The sequence below is a fragment of the Panicum virgatum genome, chromosome 3K (genome assembly GCF_016808335.1).
Source record: "Panicum virgatum strain AP13 chromosome 3K, P.virgatum_v5, whole genome shotgun sequence".
NCBI classification, from domain to species: domain Eukaryota; kingdom Viridiplantae; phylum Streptophyta; class Magnoliopsida; order Poales; family Poaceae; genus Panicum; species Panicum virgatum.
In genome coordinates this window covers 52,682,781-52,704,099 of record NC_053138.1, presented here as the reverse complement: position 1 = coordinate 52,704,099, position 21,319 = coordinate 52,682,781, and the positions used below count along the sequence as shown (strand labels likewise).

Here is a 21,319-nt window from a genome sequence, read left to right as displayed (position 1 = left end):
CAAACACTTTGCCGAGTGTCCAGACGACCCTCAACAAAATAAAGTAGGTGCAACGAGAGCGTAACGGTGACGTATACTTTGCCGAGTGTCATAACGGCCAGACACTCGGCAAACCCTACTTCTTTGCCGAGTGTCTGCCCCCTAGCACTCGGCAAACCATGCTTCCAGGCGGCCAATTTAAGCATCTTTGCCGAGTGTCCTGGTCATGACACTCGGCAAAGTGGCTTCTTTTTTCAGTTTTTTCTGTTCGGCAATGTATATGGTACCCCTCTCAAATATACATTATATGCATCACATACACATCAAAATAACCATCACAAGAAGTTCATATGTACACAAAGTAATCCACAAATACAATTAAAGTTTAGTAGCGTTCATCCACATCTAGAAATAATCCACAAGTGCACAAGTTAAGTCCATACAACTGATACAGGTATTCCACAATGTAGCGTTCATCCACAACTAGAAATAATCCACAACCACTACAGGTCCATACAATTATTCGACAACCACTACGAGACGAGCTTGACAACGTCTTGCGGCGAAGTGAACGAGTCAAGGACGGTGAAATAGCCTCCCTTGCTAAAAAAAAGGACAAAACAGTGTAAAATAGTGAATACAAAACAGTGGCACATATATCCTAAATAAATCATGAAAATGATAAATAGTGGCACATATATGCAACCACCATATGGTTCCAACTCCTAAAGATATATCATGGCAACTAACATATTTAATTTGTGACAACCCAATTACTTGCAGATAATCATCAAGGCATCTCATGATGGCAATAGGAATAATATAGCACACTAGAAAGGGCTTCATGCTTAGGGAGCACTTGCATTTTCTGTATCTTCAGTAAGAATTTTGTCTATCTTCCAAGCATGAAGCATGAAGCATGGAGCAACATATATATATGCATGGGCATCCAGAGTAAGAGCTCTTGTTTTTCTAATTCAAAGCCAGTTTATAAACATTCATGCAAGGGGGACAAATCTCTACAGCAAAATAGAAGTTGCATACAGATAATGAGCAAATGTCCATCCTACATGATGAAAAGTCTCACACTAAATTAATCTGGTTATCTACCAAGGTATAGCAGTGTCTGACCAGCAATGAAATATTGCTCCATCAAAGCTCCTATAAGCTCTGTGTGTCATTACGAAACATGCCTGCCGGTTTTATTGTGCACATCAGTGTATGTACAACATCAATATGGCAGAAATTGCAAAGAAAAGGCAAAGACATGGTTTCAGAGAGCAGAGGTGATACCTACTTCCCTGGTGCTATTTATTGAAGAATCAATCTCTTCGTCATTTAGATGAACACGGGATTTTGCAGAATAGCTGCTTGAGCAGCAGCTGAGGGAGCATCTAAACCCACATTGGCCGATAAGAATGCAACCTGTGAACACTTCAGTTTCTCAGTTTTCTCCCTCAGTTCTCCATATTCAAAGTAAACACATATTCAAAGTAAACAACAATACAGTACAAGGCAGCTTATGAAACATGCCTGTTCATTGTAATGTAATGATGTTCTGAGTTATGAAATTGGGTGAACATCTCAAACATAATAGTTCCTACAGCACCCAAAGACCAAAATGACTAATATGTGAAATACTCTGAATTTTGAACAGGGTGCAAGGTCATACCTCCCAAGGATTTTGCAACACCAGTGAAATTTGGTCCATTGCTCTCTTTTTTTTACCAAAAGTCCAATGCTCTTTAAAAGATATGTTTCGGTTTTCTGCATATAAATTGCTTCTGAACTGAACTTTGAGATGACATTTTGCCCCTGGCATGATCATTAGATGAAAGCAGTTCAGAAACTATAGTCTTTTATATATACACGTATTGAATCATCAGGTACAAGCAAAAGATTCAGAAGTAACTGCAGACTGAATCGACAGCTCTCGGGCCAACAAAAAATGCGAGAGGAAACACCTGCGCAGGCAAATCTCCTTGCAATTCTAAACACGCCTCTAATGAACATCTCCCAGTCAAAATCAATCAGGTTCAAGAACTTGAAACAAAAACTATTATTTGAATCTAATTGTACAAAATCAAATATCCATCACTCACATGGAGGTCGAGGCACTGTTCCCAGTCGAGGGGCAGCGGGTCGTTGAGGTGAAGATCCAGGCTCGCCGACGAGCTCCTGGTGGCCCTCGGACTCTTCTTCCTGGAGGTGACCTCGAACTCAGACGACGAGCTCCTGGTGGCCGGAGCTGCGCAGACGGGCTGGCTGCGGCGCTGCGTCGGCCGGCGGTGCTCGCAGCGCAGGCGGTCTGGCGCGGGGGCGAGCGCAGGCGGTCTGGCGCGGGGGCGAGCGCAGGCGGTCTGGCGCGGGGGCGAGCGCAGGCGGCGGCGGTGGTGAGCGCAGGCGGCGTTGAGGAGGAAGCTCACCCGGCGGCCTTGGCGGGCGGCGGTGGCGAGCGCAGGGGGTCCGGCCGCGGGGGCGAGCGCAGGCGGTCCGGCACGGGGGCGAGCGCAGGCGGAGGCGGAGGCGGGCCGGCGCGGTGGCGCGGACGAGGAGCGGCGGCGCTGTGGCGAGCGCAGAAGGGAGCAGGCAGGCGAGCAGCAGCGGTGTGTGTGGTGCACTGGTGCCTGTGTGTTTGTTCTGGATAAGTGATGGGGAGGGGGTGTTTGCCGAGTGCCCCGATCTGGAACACTTGGGCAAAGATAGAATGTGCCGAGTGTTGAGATCTGGGACACTCAACGAAGATTGTGTTCGCCGAGTGTCCTTGTCTAGACACTCGGCAAATGTATTTTTTTATTTCATTGTTTAAATATTTTTCACTTAATTTTTTTTAATATAATTTAAAAAATACTTTGCCAAATAAGTCAGCAATTCCTATTTCATGCATATGTATAGCTCAAATGCATTTTATTTCAACTAATTATTCTAATTGAATATGTGTTTGAGTAAATTTGTTCAACTTTTCCATTAAAATGCCTTTCCAAATTCACTGAATAGTTCCTACTGATGCGTCAACGAAAGAAAATTCCATTATTTCATTCAATATTAGTTCAAATTCAAATTACATCAATTTCATAGTGTAGTTGCAAAAAAAATTAAAATTATCAAACGGATTCAAAAAATATCCAAAATTTAACAGAGAACATTCCATCTTGTCTATTGCCTATACAAAAATATTTGAATTCAAACTCCAATTCGATCATCATTATTACTCAAAATCTTAATGAATCCTCTATTGTCTATGGAACTTCTTTGGAGATGTCTCATTTCGTAAGCTATATATGTCAAAACTTTTGCAAAACCTTCTCAGTTTTTTTATCACACTCTCCACATATGATATCATGGTATCATGACAAATCTCATGATTTTCAGACTTCATTTGCTTTTTATAGAATTTAAAATCTATTTAGCCATATGTTCGTGGTCATATTTCATGTACAAGATATTCGATTTTTTCTTTCAAATCTTCGACAGTGACTCAAATTTGACTCAGTAATATGAATATCAATTTTCCATTCATTATAGTACATTATTTCAAAAACATGCAGTACAACTTTGAATTTTTCCAAGAATAGTCTTTTAATGAAAGAAATTGAGCAAATATAGAAAACATTAGGGAAAATATATGAAATTTTAATATGCAGTGAATCTTATCGTGTGAGAACAGACACAAAAGTTTGAAAGGTGGAAGAAAAAAATTTATTAAATATTTGCCGAGTGTCACAATGTGGCACTCGGCAAAGAAGTGTATTTGCCGAGTGTCTAACGTTGGACACTCGGCAAATATCACGGCCGTCACAGTACCGTTGACGGGTGTTGCGGGGTGAGGCGGTTTGCCGAGTGCCCCCTAGTGGACACTCGGCAAACGATTGGTTTGCCGAGTGCTCCTTTGGGGACACTCGGCAAACTACCCTTTTTGCCGAGTGCATTTCTTCTCCCACTCGGCAAATAGGCAGTTTGCCGAGTGCCCATATTTTTGCACTCGGCAAACCCAGCGACACTCGGCGTATGACCGGTTTCCGGTAGTGACTACGAGGGGTAAAGCTTGATATCAATTGAGGATCTATCTCTAGTTGATTACAAAGGACTCTATATAAATGATTACATAGGTTTAACGTAAATTTTGCCCATGATATCTTGATCTACTCCTATTATATCACCTCTCCTTGGAATCCTATGCACCATTAGGATGTAATAGGTCACATAAATTCATTCATTGCAAAGGTCATGAAATTACCATAGAAAATACCAAGGCCCCCTTTGACAGGGCTCCATCTACTCTAGTGATGGTAGCCTAGCAAGAATCATAAAATAAAAATAAACCTAGATTAATTAGTCACAAGTTAATAATTATAGAGCGGTGCCAAGCATTCTTATTCTCGCAAAGAAAACTAAATGAACTAGATGGCTCCCGTAAGACGTTTCACTTAAATTCTGTTGACACCAATAATGGTATATGCCAATCTGTTGAACGGGCAGCCGATGGAGAATGAGCCAGCACTGGGTCAAAAGAAAAGGAAGGGCACAATGGGCCTTTGGGCCAGAGTGCACTAGGTAAGAAACGATCTATAGTGACACGCACAAAGGTGACACATTGTTGTTGCGTGTCACCTTTGCGATATGGGCGATGCTCGAAGATGATGCACGTCACCTTTGACACCTTGGGGGCCTCCCTAAAACATTGACCGTCATCTTTCTTATTATTACATAGGTGATGTGCAACATATAAGCACGTCACCTTTCTTACAGGTGATGGGCCATATTTATGGTCTGTCACCTACAAGTTTCATATAGGCGACGGGCATCATCAAAGTGCGTAACCTTTGTGATGACATAGGTGACGAACAACATCAAAGTGCGTCACCTTTGTGACTTTTCATAATATTTGAACACGCGATTTTTGAAAAATTCAAATGGTCTCAAATTGAAAAAAAATGGTCTATACAAAAATTGTAGGTCTGAACCTGATCTACAACTTTATAGTTGAAATTTTTTCAGTTGAGGTTGTTTTGGCACCCAAATACATGGTTTAAATTTTGAATTTTAAATTTTCAAATGACCTCAGATGGAAAAAAAAGTATAAATGAAAGTTGTAGGTCGCGACAAGATCTACAACTTTGTAGTTGAAACTTTTGAGTAGTCATCGGTGATGTGATAGAGGTGACGAACATAAACTTTGATCAACCACATCCAAGTTATATGTTAGGATTCGTATTGTCTAAATTAGGCAAGTTTGTTTCTTGTTCCACAGTTGTAATATCGCTGTATCGGCATCAGGGTCTACGTTTAGGCTATAAATAGCTGACCTTCGGCATCTGGAAACTTTGATCAACCACATCCAAACACAAACTTTACATTCATCTCATCTACCTTTCAGTATGGCGGTTCACCCTAGTTGCAGTAGATTTTCTCTTTATAAGTTCTTCTCAGCAGGCACATTCGTCGTTTGCTGGTAAGTTCCGAGTCGAGTTGTGTAGATAGGCCCAGACTGACGGTGCATCGCTTCTTCCTATGTCTATAGCGCTCAAATTTATCGAACACGTTAGATCTATCCGGCGGGCTCTAGCTGTTCACCAATTTATCGAGCCTGTTAGATCCGTTCGGTGGGGTCTAGCTTACTCACCAATTTACTGGTAGAAGTTATCAATCTTTTAGGTTAAATTATTTAATTTGGTTTGTTCCATGTTTATATCACAAGTTATCGATAATTGTTTAGATCTTGCTAGGTTAATCTGTTTAATCTAGTTTGTTTGAAGCTTTTACCACAATTTATCCATCTTGGATCTGCTCGCTATCGGCTACTCACGTGATTCTATCACTATAACCAAAACCAATAGGATTTGGGTCTAGGTGTTGTTCTTTAAAGCTGCATTATTCTAGATGGCTTGCTTCCTTAATGTTTATTCTTTTTGTCAATTGTAGGTCAAATTAACTAGCACGCCGAGCGCACCACACACACGCTAACTGGGTTCAGTACTCAAAGTGAAGCATATCTCCCCCGCTCTAGCGTACGTGGAGCGCGAGAATCCGTCCAATGGGATTGCATCAACACATTTATTGGCACGCCCGGTGGGACATGTCATCAACATCCATGTAATGCTATTAAAAGTAAAATGTCACTAGTCATGTATGCTTGATGAAAAATTTAGATTGATGTTATGATATTTGGTTGTCTATGAACTAATGGATTATGATTTTGAGCAAAGTACGCTCTGTTTGTTAGAAAGTATAAAATAGGTACACGTTGACCGGGTATTTTAAGGAGGGGCAAAAGTTGACTTTTTGATCTGTAGTTCGTATAGAAAATCGGAGACTGTAGATGCGTAGATCTTTTCGAAAGCAATCCGTTTGAGTACTCATGTGTAGTATTCGGATTTATGATCATGGAGATATGTGCATCCGAAGAATCAAGGGATGGGATGAATTTAGAAAAAAAAAGGAACGTACCCCTTCAACCTAGTTCAGCCTCCCCTTCCCCTTTGCCGACACCCCTGGAGCGCCCCCCCCCCCCAATCCGTTTGAGTACTCATGTGTAGTATTCGGATTTATGATCATGGAGATATGTGCATCCGAAGAATTAAGGGATGGGATGAATTTAGAAAAAAAAAGGAACGTACCCCTTCAACCTAGTTCAGCCTCCCCTTCCCCTTTGCCGACACCCCTGGAGCGCCCCCCCCCCTCACTCCTCACGACCCCTCCCCCCAGCACGCTTTCTCCTCTCTCTCTCCATTGCTCCCTCAGATCCGCTCCATTGTAGCCTCAATCAAGAAAGCGGAGCATCAAAATGGATTGAGGAGGAAGAGAGGATCGAGGAGATAGGCGGGATTTGTGTTTTCCCCAACCTTCCCTTACGGATTCTCATGGAGAACCCCGTGGGTAAGTATGGAATCCGACTTTATACCCTTTAATTAAGTGTTTTGGAGGATTTGGCTGTGAGAGATTAGAGGATTAGGTGTTGGGTTTGATTCTTACCACGTTTTCTAGTTGCTGTTTCGTAGCAGATTTGGCTATGTTTAAAACGTTGTGGATAATTTCTTAAGCTTTCCAGATTGTATTTAATTGTAATTTTTGGTGGATTAGAACTCGAGATATGGATGAATCAATGTGACTGTTCGTGTGGCCTGGCAGATCTAGTCAGGTGGTGTTACTATGAGGAGTCTATGCATACCTACATTATTGGTAAAGGAAGTGAACGTAGCGGTTGCGTTGCTACAACTTTAACATTCTATTTTTAGTGCCTCCACTTATAAAATATACACACATAAGTGATGATATAACAAATTTGGACATGACTCATAATGATTGGGTGAAATATGAAATGATGTTGCTAATATAAATTAAATCTAGAGGTAACATGGCTTTTTACTTCAACATGGGTGGATAGACAAATGACGTGGTCTATATGTGATGGATTTTGAGTTTATGGCTGGGGATGATTTACATATGACATATACTAAGTAATTTATCCTATGGTATGTTTTTCTTTGAGTAAAATCTTTAGAATCCTTGATAGTTTACTAATGAGCGGGCTTGTTATAGTAGAGGTTATGCTAATATTGGTGTATGAAAATCTCTGTGACATTTAGGCTATTTTATGCATCCTAGTGCTATCATGTGTGGATAAATTGGAGTTTGGATTACGAGCAAGATTTGAAGTAGTATGTTAATAGCTATTATTTGTGTTCAAATATATGGATTGAACCTTGGGCTGACCGACGCTACTTAGAAATGTTTTTATATGATAGATATGCTTGGGGCTTGGATTTTGGAATTATTCTTTTGTATGTTTAAATTAATAATGGCTACACACTATCCTAATTCTGTTAAGACCATAGTCACAAAGTTCCTGGGTCGACCGGGTCGAGGAACGGGGTCGAGGGTCGAGGGACGTCACTTTATAAAATTGTGGTACGAAGGGGGTATATCTTTATAGAACGATAAATTATTATGTGGAACGCGACTCTGATTCATCCGGGTCGATATTTTCGGGTCGATGCGTCTTTAAAACAACAAAAACTATATATATATGTGCTACTAATGAAGAAACTAATCTGCATAAGCATATAAGAAACATACAAAATAGTACATTTAGATCATACTACACGTACTTAGCTTATTATCTAATAAAAACCACCTCAATCCGCTATCAATAACCTTCTTATTCCAATTAAATCTGCTAGCAATGGGGCTGCGACCCCTCTCAAACCGGGACGCGATCCAATCTTGAATGGGACAATGACCCTCTTCGACCCCGACCCTCGAATCGGAACTGCGTTCCCGGGTCGTGGGACGAGGCATCGACCCCGAATTATGTGACTATGGTTAAGACTAGGGGGATCTATAGATATAATTGTGGCAGAACCACCTGAATTATCCCGGCTCAAGTGCGCAGGCCATCACCAAAAAGGCAACACCGGCTCAAATGCACTTCAAACGGAACAATTCTTGGTCTGTCGGGTAACGTCTCGATACAACCACCGGTTCTCGAATCGAACAAGCATACCCCGCACGAAGGCGAGTCTAGAGATATTACAACCACAAGTTTACAACACAGGCGAAGTAGAGATTACAAACCAGTTTAAATTAATTAATACAAAACCAAATTTAGTAAAGCAGTTATACAAGCCATAAGTGTAAAACTTCAGAATTTAACAGCGGAAGATAAAACACGACGGCTACAACACGTCGCCAAAGTATACCAGGCTAGCCCAAGTATGGTATCACTCGTCAGGTTCATTGCCGGCCGAAGACGGATCCCACTCAGCAGACCAGCCAGCAGGCAAAGAGCAGGGATAGGTCGAGCTAGTTATCTGGTTATCGAAACTCATACCTGAAAAAGGTATCAACAGCAAGGCTGAGTATTCTAATACTCAACAAGACTTAACCGTCAACGGGTATAAGTAGCCCACTATAGCTAGACTATGCAAGGTTTGTGAGGCTCTGATTTTCCTTTTTGCTGAAAAGCAATAAAGAGTAGGTCCTTACTTTCAAGTTTTAGCTTTCAAGATTCTAGTTGATTAACCATTCTAGGTAAGCAACTACTAACCAAACATGGTAGAAAACTAAGCAACCATCAATATTGATAAATAATATTATTGCTCTTATTACTCTGTGTGGCAAAGGGATCAAGCAGTCTCATTTCATCGTGAGAGGCGGACGATTCTGAATCGAAATTCAACCTTGCAAGGATAAACCTAGCACACACGTCTGGAACACCGTCGGGTCATTCCCAAACAACCGTTGACCTTTCTTTCCGGCTTGTGGATAGGAACACTCTCCCCGACTACAGGGCTCCAAGGTCCACCCGTGCCCGGTCCACCCTTGTCCCTTGAAGTCGTAGTGTTGCGCAACATAAAAATAAAACCTATCCCTAAGAGAGAGTGTCAGGTATATCCACTCCCCGGTCCAATCGGCTACTAGGCTTGCCGCGTACCATATTTACGGCATGTGGCTAGTACTTTCAAAAACTTAACCACCGCTACAACACACCACGACCTTAGCAAGTTCATCAATATAGACGGGGTCTCACCAAAGGTCATGATATCGAACACGACCCCGTCCGTCGTCCTTATATTGATAACAGAAGGTAAACAAATAATTCCTATAAAGCTCGCGAGTGACAGGCAATCACTCGACTTTTATCGGTCCTATAAGCTTAGCAAGTAGTCGAACTCAAGTCTAGTGTTCAGTACATAGGTTCCTAGGATCATGCATCTAGGGTTTCAATTCAAATCCTAAGAACTGTAAATGCACAAGTAAGTAACAACAGCAAAAGATCATAATTTGAAATATGGGTTATGTCCGGGGCTTGCCTTCTCGGTAGTCGCTAACTATTTCAGCTCTAGGCTCTTCTGAACTTTGGTCCGGGGCTTCAGTTAGTACGGCGGTGTTCGCTTGAGCTTCGAGATCACCTCCGTCAGACTCCGGGATCAGCTCGTACGTCCCGTCCGATAAGGCAGTCGTGTCTATATGTAATGCAAGAACAACATTAAAAACACACATGGGCAATCGTTTATAGAGTAATTAAATAATAAATTTAACTACACAAGGCATCATGATCAACAGCACAAATGAAGTCTGCTAACTTTACAAACAAGTGGGGGTGATTTCCTATAACAAATAAATCATGGTTTGCAAATAAATAAACAACTCAGAGCACATTCAGCAATAAAATCAAAAAATATTATCCTCAACAGAACATGAACAGAGTAGGCTACCCTGTAAAAATCATGCCAAGACATGTAACCATTTAATCACAACAATTTATTCATTCAGACTATACCTAGAACAAGCTTGAATTATACAGGTCAAACTAGAGCAGATAAGAAGCTCAAAATTTAATAGGAGGTCAACACAGAAATAAACTAGCTACTGCGAATTTTTTACGATTTTATCTACACAGAAATAATTATGACAAAATAAACAAAACAGAACAACAGATTAGCAAGATTCATTTTTAGCTCCTGTTCTAGTCATGAACTGATATTCCAACTTCATGGACAAGCTAAGCTACTCAAGAAGAACATGCAAAAATATTTTCATGATTTATTATGAACAGAAACTATTTACCATAATTAAAGTCTACTAAACAAACATTAAATCAAAGAAAAAGCTACACCTGAGAACTGATCATGAAATTTTTATAGAAAAACTAGTGTCACATGAGTAAACTACCATAAACATTTCAGAGCAAGACAAGTTTTCAATCAGCAGATAAGAAAAAGATTAAATAACTAGTCTTTATTTACCTAGTGACACAAAACAACTTGTACAGCAAAAACTTGCAACAAACACCTACCATATTATGGTTCTACTGCAAAGAGCTTCACACAAGGATTCCAAAACATCAAGATTTGCTATTTTACGAATTTTCTATGAATTGATATTAAATTTCAAAGTTCACTGCTAGAAATAACAAAGAGGCCCTTGAAGCACTATTCAAATGAGTCTTGGGCTATGCATAAAACCCCCCGGGTTTTCTTGAATTTGAACCCGAGGTCCCTGGCCGTGGGGAAAAGGAACAGAGGGAGGATGGCCAGGCCAAATCCGGCGACGGTGAGCGCCGGCGGCGAGGGTGGAGGGGCGTGGGAGGTTAAGAAGGCCAAGGCGCACCTGTGGGTGGCTTTGGAGCTCGAGAGGAGGGCTGGAACTGGGGCGTCGACGGCGAGCGGCGGTGATTGGAGCTCGGCTACGGCGGCGGGGTAGTTCCCGTGGGGTTTAGGCGAGGAGAAGCGGTCGAGGAGCGGCGCTAGGACGAGGCAAAGCTATTGGTGGGGGCTGTAGGGGTGGAGCTGCTCTGGAATGGCGGCTCCGCGGTGGGGGTGAGCTCGTCGGAGTTCACACGGGGCGGCGGCGATGTTCTGCGGGTTCGGGGTAGAGAGCGAGCGAGAGGGCGAGTGGATTGCGATGCTGGGTCTCCAGGGGTGCTGAGGCGCGCGCAAGATAGGAGTTTGGGGTGCTGCGCTGCTCGGGCCACGGCGGCGGCGAGGTGGCAGCCGCGCGGAGGTTCTGGGCGGCGTGGCGAAGGAAGGGAGCTCCAGCGCGCGGGGGCAGTGGGTCCAGGGGCTTGTGGGGGCGCCACGTGAAGCGGAGACGAAGTTGTATTTGGCCGGGGGCGTCCCATCGCGGCGGGCGGGCGGCGCACGGCACCGGCGGCGAGAGAGCAGAGAGGCAGACAGGGGAAGGAGAAAAGGGACCCAAATGCTATTTCCAAAAATTCCAAGGACCATTCTGTAAACTAGCGATAACTTTTAAAATAGGGCTCAAATGGAAAAGTGCCCAACATGAAAGTTGTTCAATTTTTGAAGATCTACAACTTTGATGTTGTGCAAAAATTCATTTGATAAAAAATTCAAGAGCTAAATTTGAAAACATTGAAAAGGATTATGAATTCTAGGTAATTTTATCAAATTCAAGGTAATTTCACTTTAAATTTAGACTTAAAAGCAAAATTTGCTGTCATGTAATAAATGCACTGAATTTTGCAAAAACACCCTCCATAAAAGCAATAATTGCACACTCTATTAAATATAACTGCAGAAAGGACCTTGCATAAAATCATAATTACACAAGGGCCCTTATAAAATTAAATTAATCCCTTGCTCAAACAATTCACACATGAAGCATAACAAACAAAAGCAGTTTTTATTGTGCAGACACCTAGGGTGTCACAGCCTTCCCCCCTAAAAGGAATCTCACCCCAAGATTCTAAAAGATAGACTCTCGAGGGAAAAGGAGCAGACCAATCATCAAGCCAGCAGGACAAAGTCACACTAGAGAATAATGATGTTGATGATATGATCTTTTGTAGATAAGGATTGAGAACTTAGAGAAAGTTCAAGAAACAAGGTATGAATTTATGAGCGAGAAAAAAATTAATGTGCGATTGTGTGAACTAATCAATTGTTTTTCCACACTAAAGGCTCTAGGATTTCATTCTTTGCAGCAAGAGTCGGTGGATAAAACATGAGATCACAATCACCATCAAAGTCGGCTGGAAAAGACTGGTGGATTACTCTAGTACTAACATATAGTAGGATTTTTGTAAAGAAGAGAGGACCTAAATTCTGGGAGAATCAAGGTCTCAACCTGGTGGTGAATCTAGATAGAAAAGATATCAAAGTGAGTTTTTGCTCAAGGACATTCTTGCTCAAACTGTTGATTAAATTAAACATTATGATGCGAGATGCATATGCTCGATGACCATGAGAATGATGCATCCTCGAGATGTATGATTGCAATGCTGGTTAGTGACCTAGAAGGATATACCAAAAACTCACGGTTTTTGTTGGCCGAATCAAAACCCCAAGTTAACACAATATTCAGGTCGCGAAAAATGGATTGTCGGGGTATTGCTTACACGTACCAAGATACCAGCGCTCTCCTAGTGGCACAAACGTATGGCTGCAGCCCTAGGTCCCGTCGCGGCACCATTGGTCAGTGACAGACACCACGACAAGGTAAAAATATAGCAACCTAAATAATGTGCATGGCTAGAAAGAAAGACGGAGGGTTAGGTGATAAACGCAAAACCCTTCCCAGATGCATATGATGTTAATTGTAATTGAGCCCCATGATGCACATGTTTAAATAATGGCCATGCAACAACCATGCTAGTAATGATCCTGCATGTTATTCTAGTATTCTTGATTGCCACTCTTTTTAGTTTTCAAGGAGAGTTATACGAGCAAGGAGGATAATGAGATTTCCCTTTGATATGCAAAGTATGGGCTAGACGGTTTGAGAATAGAGAATATACTCGTCATAACCAGTGCACCTTCAAGAAGATCGGACAGTGGGGTGCCTCCAACCCTTCCTTGTAAACTATCCTGTCTCTTGCCCTTATTTTTGTTGTTCTGCATAGAATCTTGACCCTGTTTTGGTCGTCTAGGCTGGGAGCAGTGTCGAGCGAAGTGGTTAGGATTCCCACAATTGAAGCAACGTTTTATTTTGCCTGAACCACCACGTGGGATGAAATCCGTGCAGGTAATTTCCCACCCAGTCAAGTCTATGTCGCTTGGGTAATGCTTGAGAGTCCGATGCTTTGCTTGGCGAGCCTTAAATTCCATCGGAGGTTGTGATGGTGGCGTTAGGGAGTCTAAGTAAACATCCCTCGTCTCCTTTATTTCTTCATTGAGCTCTTGATAATCCGCAACCAGAGGTTGGGGAACATCATACCCTTCCCCTAGCTAGTGTTGCTGCTGTAGGAGTTGATAAATCTCTTGTTGTCTCTGAGCAAGTTGCTGGAGTAGTTTGGTCTGGGTAGCCACGAGTTCAGCCAGGTTGGACAATAGTTGTAGTGGCTGTCCGCTATCACAAGCACTTCCCAACCCTGCAGGAGCATTGTGTGTCCCTTGCACCATCTGCAATGCGTAATTCTTTCATTAACTAGGAAAAATTTAGTAGCAGCCAGAGAACACATTTTCGAATAAAACTTTCCACATGATCAACTATAGATCAGGTCACAAACTAGGCCAATTAATTTTGGTTTACCCAGATACAATAGAAAGACAGATTTCTAGATAGATCTTAGGCGATCGAATAGACAGGGTTCTTGTGCTACGCTGCTAATCAACAGCGATCATAGTAGTGATTGGACTAAAATATAGTCTCACAGATTCAATAGGCTAGAATTTGATGAGCACCCATGTCACAAAATTTGCAACATTTTTAATATTAATCAAACAGCCTAGAAATGCACAAATGAAGAGATTTGGCAAGTAGGAAGGATTATGATCTTCCAAACTGGTAGTCCAAGTGGTACTGGTTCATCATTTGAGATTCTAAGGAATGAAAAGATCCTTATAACAACAAGATGGGGCTTAGGATGAAAGCACGACTCAAAACCATCTTTTTCATTCAAGAAAATCTAAGCATTTTAATAAGCATGCTCCTAAAATCAAAATTTAACTCACTTATGGTTTAAGCACACTAACACTTATCTATGAGGATTCATACTAGAAATTCCTTAAAAAGCTCATGTAACAACTTCACATACTAGGAACCAATCAAACATCAACCAGATATGTATGCACGTCCTGACCGTCCTCACAAAATAAACAATTGCCAACTATCGTTGGACTTACGTGGTTAGCACGGTGGCATACATAAATACGGCTCTCCCTATATAGCTAGTCGGTAAAATCTAACTGTTCTTAACTTTTCGAATCGCGGTTAGTGTACCTGCAGAAAATCGACAGAACACATATATATCCATTTAACCTTTCATGCCAGCACCCATGAAAGCGTCCCCAAACATCACTGCTCACTATAGAAGCGGCAGCCATACAATTTCCGCCGTATGACCAACGTTAACATACGCTACTTAGTGGCGTATTCACGAGTTTCTTTACTCCCAATATAGTCGACCGAGATCAGTATATTGGCAGCAGCTCAAGTAGGTCACTGCTTGAGCGCAGCGTTCGGTTCGCATCGCCGATGGGAAGGTCAGACTCTCTCAGCTGACTGAGCACACTTTACTTCCAATATAGTCAACTAGTAGTCGGTATATTGGAAGCACCTCAAGTAAGCCACTGCTTGAGGGCAGCGTTCGGCTCGCATCACCGACGGGAAGGTCAGACTCACTCAGCTGACTGAGGATCCTTACCTTCTTACCTCAACGTAGGTGCGTCGTTACAGGAATTAAGAGTTGCTTGTGAGTATGGTTTAACAAAATGTAAAGTGCTGGAAGTCAGATAACATAAACCATACATAAATAACCACCTAGTAATTCACGTAAATTCCCTAGGACTTTATGTTCTATTCACAACCCTTAACGAATCCAACGTAGTTTTTCGAAAATTCTTTGTTGTTCCAATTTTATACGAAAAACGATTTTTAAGGTTTCAACACCTCTGGTGTACGCTTGCAGCTCTGATACCAGCTGTGGCAGAACCACCTGAATTATCCCGGCTCAAGTGCGCAGGACATCACCAAAAAGGCAACACCGGCTCAAACGCACTTCAAACGGAACAATTCTTGGTCTGTCGGGTAACGTCCCAATACAACCACCGGTTCTCGAATCGAACAAGCATACCCCGCACGAAGGCGAGTCCAGAGATATTACAACCACAAGTTTACAACACAGGCAAAGTAGAGATTACAAACCAGTTTAAAGTAATTAATACAAAACCAAATTTAGTAAAACAGTTATACAAGCCATAAGTGTAAAACTTCAGAATTTAACAACGGAAGATAAAACACGATGGCTACAATACGTCGCCAAAGTATACCAGGCTAGCCCAAGTATGGTATCACTCGTCAGGTTCATTGCCGGCCGAAGACGGATCCCACTCAGCAGACCAGCCAGCAGGCAAAGAGCAGGGATAGGTCGAGCTAGTTATCTGGTTATCGAAACTCATACCTGAAAAAGGTATCAACAGCAAGGCTGAGTATTCTAATACTCAGCAAGACTTAACCGTCAACGGGTATAAGTAGCCCACTATAGCTAGACTATGCAAGGTTTGTGAGGCTCTGGTTTTCCTTTTTGCTGAAAAGCAATAAAGAGTAGGTCCTTACTTTCAAGTTTTAGCTTTCAAGATTCTAGTTGATTAACCATTCTAGGTAAGCAACTACTAACCAAGCATGGTAGAAAACTAAGCAACCATCAATATTGATAAATAATATTATTGCTCTTATTACTCTGTGTGGCAAAGGGATCAAGCAGTCTCATTTCATCGTGAGAGGCGGACGATTCTGAATCGAAATTCAACCTTGCAAGGATAAACCTAGCACACACGTCTGGAACACCGTCGGGTCATTCCCAAACAACCGTTGACCTTTCTTTCCGGCTTGTGGATAGGAACACTCTCCCCGACTACAGGGCTCCAAGGTCCACCCGTGCCCGGTCCACCCTTGTCCCTTGAAGTCGTAGTGTTGCGCAACATAAAAATAAAACCTATCCCTAAGAGAGAGTGTCAGGTATATCCACTTCCCGGTCCAATCGGCTACTAGGCTTGCCGCGTACCATATTTACGGCATGTGGCTAGTACTTTTAAAAACTTAACCACCGCTACCACACACCGCGACCTTAGCAAGTTCATCAATACAGACGGGGTCTCACCAAAGGTCATGATATTGAACACGACCCCATCCGTCGTCCTTATATTGATAACAGAAGGTAAACAAATAATTCCTATAAAGCTCGCGAGTGACAGACAATCACTCGACTTTTACCGGTCCTATAAGCTTAGCAAGTAGTCGAACTCAAGTCTAGTGTTCAGTACATAGGTTCCTAGGATCATGCATCTAGGGTTTCAATTCAAATCCTAAGAACTGTAAATGCACAAGTAAGTAACAACAGCAAAAGATCATAATTTGAAATATGGGTTATGTCCGGGGCTTGCCTTCTCGGTAGTCGCTAACTATTTCAGCTCTAGGCTCTTCCGAACTTTGGTCCGGGGCTTCAGTTAGTACGGCGGTGTTCGCTTGAGCTTCGAGATCACCTCCGTCAGACTCCGGGACCAGCTCGTACGTCCCGTCCGATAAGGCAGTCGTGTCTATATGTAATGCAAGAACAACATTAAAAACACACATGGGCAATTGTTTATAGAGTAGTTAAATAACAAATTTAACTACACAAGGCATCATGATCAACAGCACAAATGAAGTCTGCTAACTTTACAAACAAGTGGGGGTGATTTCCTATAACAAATAAATCATGGTTTGCAAATAAATAAACAACTCAGAGCACATTCAGCAATAAAATCAGAAAATATTATCCTAAACAGAACAAGAACAGAGTAGGCTACCCTGTAAAAATCATGCCAAGACATGTAACTATTTAATCACAACAATTTATTCATTCAGACTATACCTAGAACAAGCTTGAATTATACAGGACAAACTAGAGCAGATAAGAAGCTCAAAATTTAACAGGAGGTCAACACAGAAATAAACTAGCTACTGCGATTTTTTCACGATTTTATCTACACAGAAATAATTATGAGAAAATAAACAAAACAGAACAACAGATTAGCAAGATTCATTTTTAGCTCCTGTTCTAATCATGAACTGATACTCCAACTTCAAGCTAAGCTACCTAAGAAGAACATGCAGAAATATTTTCATGATTTATTATGAACAGAAACTATTTACCATAATTAATGTCTACTAAAAAAACATTAAATCAAAGAAAAAGCTACACCTGAGAACTGATCACGAAATTTTTATAGAAAAACTAGTGTCACATGAGTAAACTACCATAAACATTTCAGAGCAAGACAAGTTTTCGATCAGCAGATAAGAAAAAGATTAAATAACTAGTCTTTATTTACCCAGTGACACAAAACAACTTGTACAGCAAAAACTTGCAACAAACACCTACCATATTATGGTTCTACTGCAAACTGCTTCACACAAGGATTCCAAAACATCAAGATTTGCTATTTTACGAATTTTCTACGAATTGATATTGAATTTCAAAGTTCACTGCTAGAAATAACAAAGAGGTCCTTGAAGCACTATTCAAATGAGTCTTGGGCTATGCATAAAACCCCCCGGGTTTTCTTGAATTTGAACCCGAGGTCCCTGGCCGTGGGGAAAAGGAACAGAGGGAGGATGGCCGGCCAAATCCGGCGACGGTGAGCGCCGGCGGCGAGGGTGGAGGGGCGTGGGAGGTTAAGAAGGCCAAGGCGCACCTGTGGGTGGCTTTGGAGCTCGAGAGGAGGGCTGGAACTGGGGCATCGACGGCGAGTGGCGGCGATTGGAGCTCGGCTACGGCGGCGGGGTAGTTCCCGTGGGGTTTAGGCGAGGAGAAGCGGTCGAGGAGCGGCGCTAGGACGAGGCAAAGCTATTGGTGGGGGCTGTAGGGGTGGAGCTGCTCTGGAATGGTGGCTCCGCGGTGGGGGTGAGCTCGTCGGAGTTCACACGGGGCGGTGGCGATGTTCTGCGGGTTCGGGGTAGAGAGCGAGTGAGAGGGCGAGTGGATTGCGATGCTGGGTCTCCAGGGGTGCTGAGGCGCGCGCAAGATGGTAGTCCGGGGTGCTGCGCTGCTTGGGCCACGGCGGCGGCGAGGTGGCAGCCGCGAGGAGGCTCGCGGCGAAGGAAGGGAGGGAGCTCCAGCGCGCGGGGGCAATGGGTCCAGGGGCTTGTGGGGGCGCCACGTGAAGCGGAGACGAAGTTGTATTTGGCCGGGGGCGTCCCAGCGCGGCGGGCGGGCGGCGCACGGCACCGGCGGCGAGAGAGCAGAGAGGCAGACAAGGGAAGGAGAAAAGGGACCCAAACGCTATTTCCAAAAATTCCAAGGACCATTCTGTAAACTAGCGTTAACTTTCAAAATAGGGCTCAAATGGAAAAGTGCCCAACATGAAAGTTGTTCAATTTTTCAAGATCTACAACTTTGATGTTGTGCAAAAATTCATTTGATCAAAGATTCAAGAGCTAAATTTGAAAACATTGAAAAGGATTATGAATTCTAGGAATTTTATCAAATTCAAGGTAATTTCACTTTAAATTTAGACTTAAAAGCAAAATTTGCTGCCATGTAATAAATGCACTGAATTTTGCAAAAACACCCTCCACAAAAGCAATAATTGCACACTCTATTCAATATAACTGCAGAAAGGACCTTGCATGAAATCATAATTACACAAGGGCCCTTATAAAATTAAATTAAGCCCTTGCTCAAACAATTCACACATGAAGCATAACAAACAAAAGCAGTTTTTATTGTGCAGACACCTAGGGTGTCACAATAATCGTATGAATAACTGTTTGGTTGACGTTTGCAACACATGATTCTTCAGTCATTGTTGGTTGATGTTTTCACCATATGAATATTCAAGCGTGGTTGGTTGGTGTTTGAAACATATGATTATTGAGTCATGATTGGTTGATATTTAGAATATATGATTATTGAGTTATGGTTGGTTGATATTTGTAATATATGATTACTGAGTCATGGTTGGTTGGTGTTTAGAACATATAACTATTCAATCATGGTTGGTGTTGTTTATGAAGTGGGAGTACTGTTTGCATTTCTAGTATTAACTATCATGAATTATTTTCTCCTTCCATCATAGAGTATAGGGTCTTTGAATTTGGAGTATATGATATATGGCTTTGGAGATCCTGTTGCATTGCATTGCATTGCACTGCACTGCATTACATGGCATTTGGAGTTATGTCGCGAACCTATGGTTGCGACCGTACCGGTACAGCATTGTTTATTGGGCATAACAATGCAGCTTTATACCTTGTTGGGTATGAAGGCAGGACTTCATATGCATCCATATGCATACATCATTGGTTTGGCATAGAGGTGCGGCTTCATACCTTGATGGGTATGAAGTCAGGAGTTCATGTGCATTGATATGCATTTTTGGCTTAATGTTGGATATGATGGAGATAGAGTATCACATACATATACTGTGGCCTATGGTGACACGCACTGCGATGTGGCTTGTGAGGGTTGGATATACCATATGTGTGCCTCTTACGTCCACTTGCTTTTATGGTATGGATGTTTGGATATCGGTGGATATGGTTGCCATGAAAATAATTTCATAATGATACTTCTCCATGGTGATGGGTGCCTTGTATGACTTAAGAAATTATGGATATATTGCACGTGTTGTTCTCTTTCATCCCTTGCACCTTAATTGGAGTACAAATATCATTCCATTTTATTATTATTATATGGTCAACACATTGCTACTTTTATTTATAGTTGCTACGGAGACCCGTATATTATGGTTGTGTTAAGAGTTGCTTACCATCACAGTATGTGAATCTTACATTATTCATTATTAGTAGCTTGATATCAAAATAAGTATTATTTTATCTTTGCTATACTCTTGGTATATCTGGCAAATAGTGGAGCTATCTTTTGATACTTGCTACTTTGTCAAATTATTAATTAATTTATTGCAGTTTAAATAGCTTGTTAAATTAGTTCACTTGCTGAGATTATTCAATCTCACCCTTGTTTATGCCTTCACAGGTTATTCTTTGAAGCTAGTATGAAAGGAAGTGGATTAGTTGCACGCCATACACTTCTACATGATCTCATAATGATTTGGTGCATAAGTCTGAGTTTGTATGATCTTGTAGTAACTTAAATCATATTAGTACATGATGTAGAGTGGTCTTTATGGAGCATCACGCTTTTCATATACATCTTCCTATTGTTGCTTCCGTGTCTTGCTTGTATATAGGTTTTGCTGCTGAAATTTAAATTTTCAGCATTTGATAGTGTAGAGTGTAGGATCTCAGGGTTGCGTGATACCTGGGGTGTTACAATCCATGTGACATCATGTATGGGTTGAGAATGGCTCGACCGGTGAAGATGACATCCATGCTGAGATCAGCCTAAAAAATGCCCTCAAGGTTATCGAAGATCAACTTAGTGAGGAGCAGAAGCAAGTGATTGCTAAGGTTGTCGACGGCTACAAAGAGGCATGTCTGCAGACATTCATTATGGTCAGCAAGGGGGGCAAGATAATCCAGAAGACCAATTTCCCCACGCCGCGCCATATCACGATCATAGAAGACCCGGTGAAGTTCCAGGAGATGTTTGATCAAGCCATGCATCATGCACTAATCAACCAATCAAATGTTATGAAACTCTGTCAAGAATGCCGTTTATCAGATGATGAGTGGCAAATCCAAACTTGGATACAGGGCCGTGTTATGTTGACGGTCTATATCGACCCATTTGACTGTCTACTCCTGAAAAAAATCAACCATATCATGAGATAAAAGCTAGCATACTCCCTCCGTATCAGTTTTACAAGTCGTTCTGGCGAGGAGGACGTTTTGCCGAAAAGAAGTCATTCGGCGTGCGGGGGCTGATTTTGGACGCGGCTGCCCCTGTGCGCTTCGACTTCCGTGCGTGGCCATA

General features: G+C 42.1%; 1 protein-coding gene and 1 long non-coding RNA gene across 2 annotated transcripts; one reads left to right on the top strand and one right to left on the bottom strand.

Moving 5' to 3' along the window:
- Window positions 1–302: 302 nt before the first annotated feature.
- Window positions 303–5,294, bottom strand: LOC120701033 (serine/arginine-rich splicing factor SR45-like). The gene is made up of 5 exons (XM_039985205.1): window positions 5,286–5,294; window positions 2,082–2,705; window positions 1,652–1,794; window positions 1,513–1,579; window positions 303–1,404 (listed from the first exon to the last, which is right to left on the bottom strand). The coding sequence occupies exons 1-4, from the start codon at window positions 5,292–5,294 to the stop codon at window positions 1,564–1,566; spliced, it is 792 nt and encodes a 263-aa protein (XP_039841139.1). The 3' UTR covers window positions 303–1,404; window positions 1,513–1,563.
- Window positions 5,295–6,643: 1,349 nt separating this feature from the next.
- Window positions 6,644–21,098, top strand: LOC120699568. Its single transcript, XR_005685498.1, has 2 exons — window positions 6,644–6,855; window positions 20,420–21,098. It is a non-coding gene; the product is annotated as an uncharacterized LOC120699568 (long non-coding RNA).
- Window positions 21,099–21,319: the final 221 nt, after the last annotated feature.

Coding starts and splice junctions, on each gene's coding strand:
- LOC120701033 (XM_039985205.1), bottom strand. Junction 1,795..2,081: donor AACAGTGCCTCGACCTCCAT/GTGAGTGATGGA, acceptor TGATCATGCCAG/GGGCAAAATGTCATCTCAAA.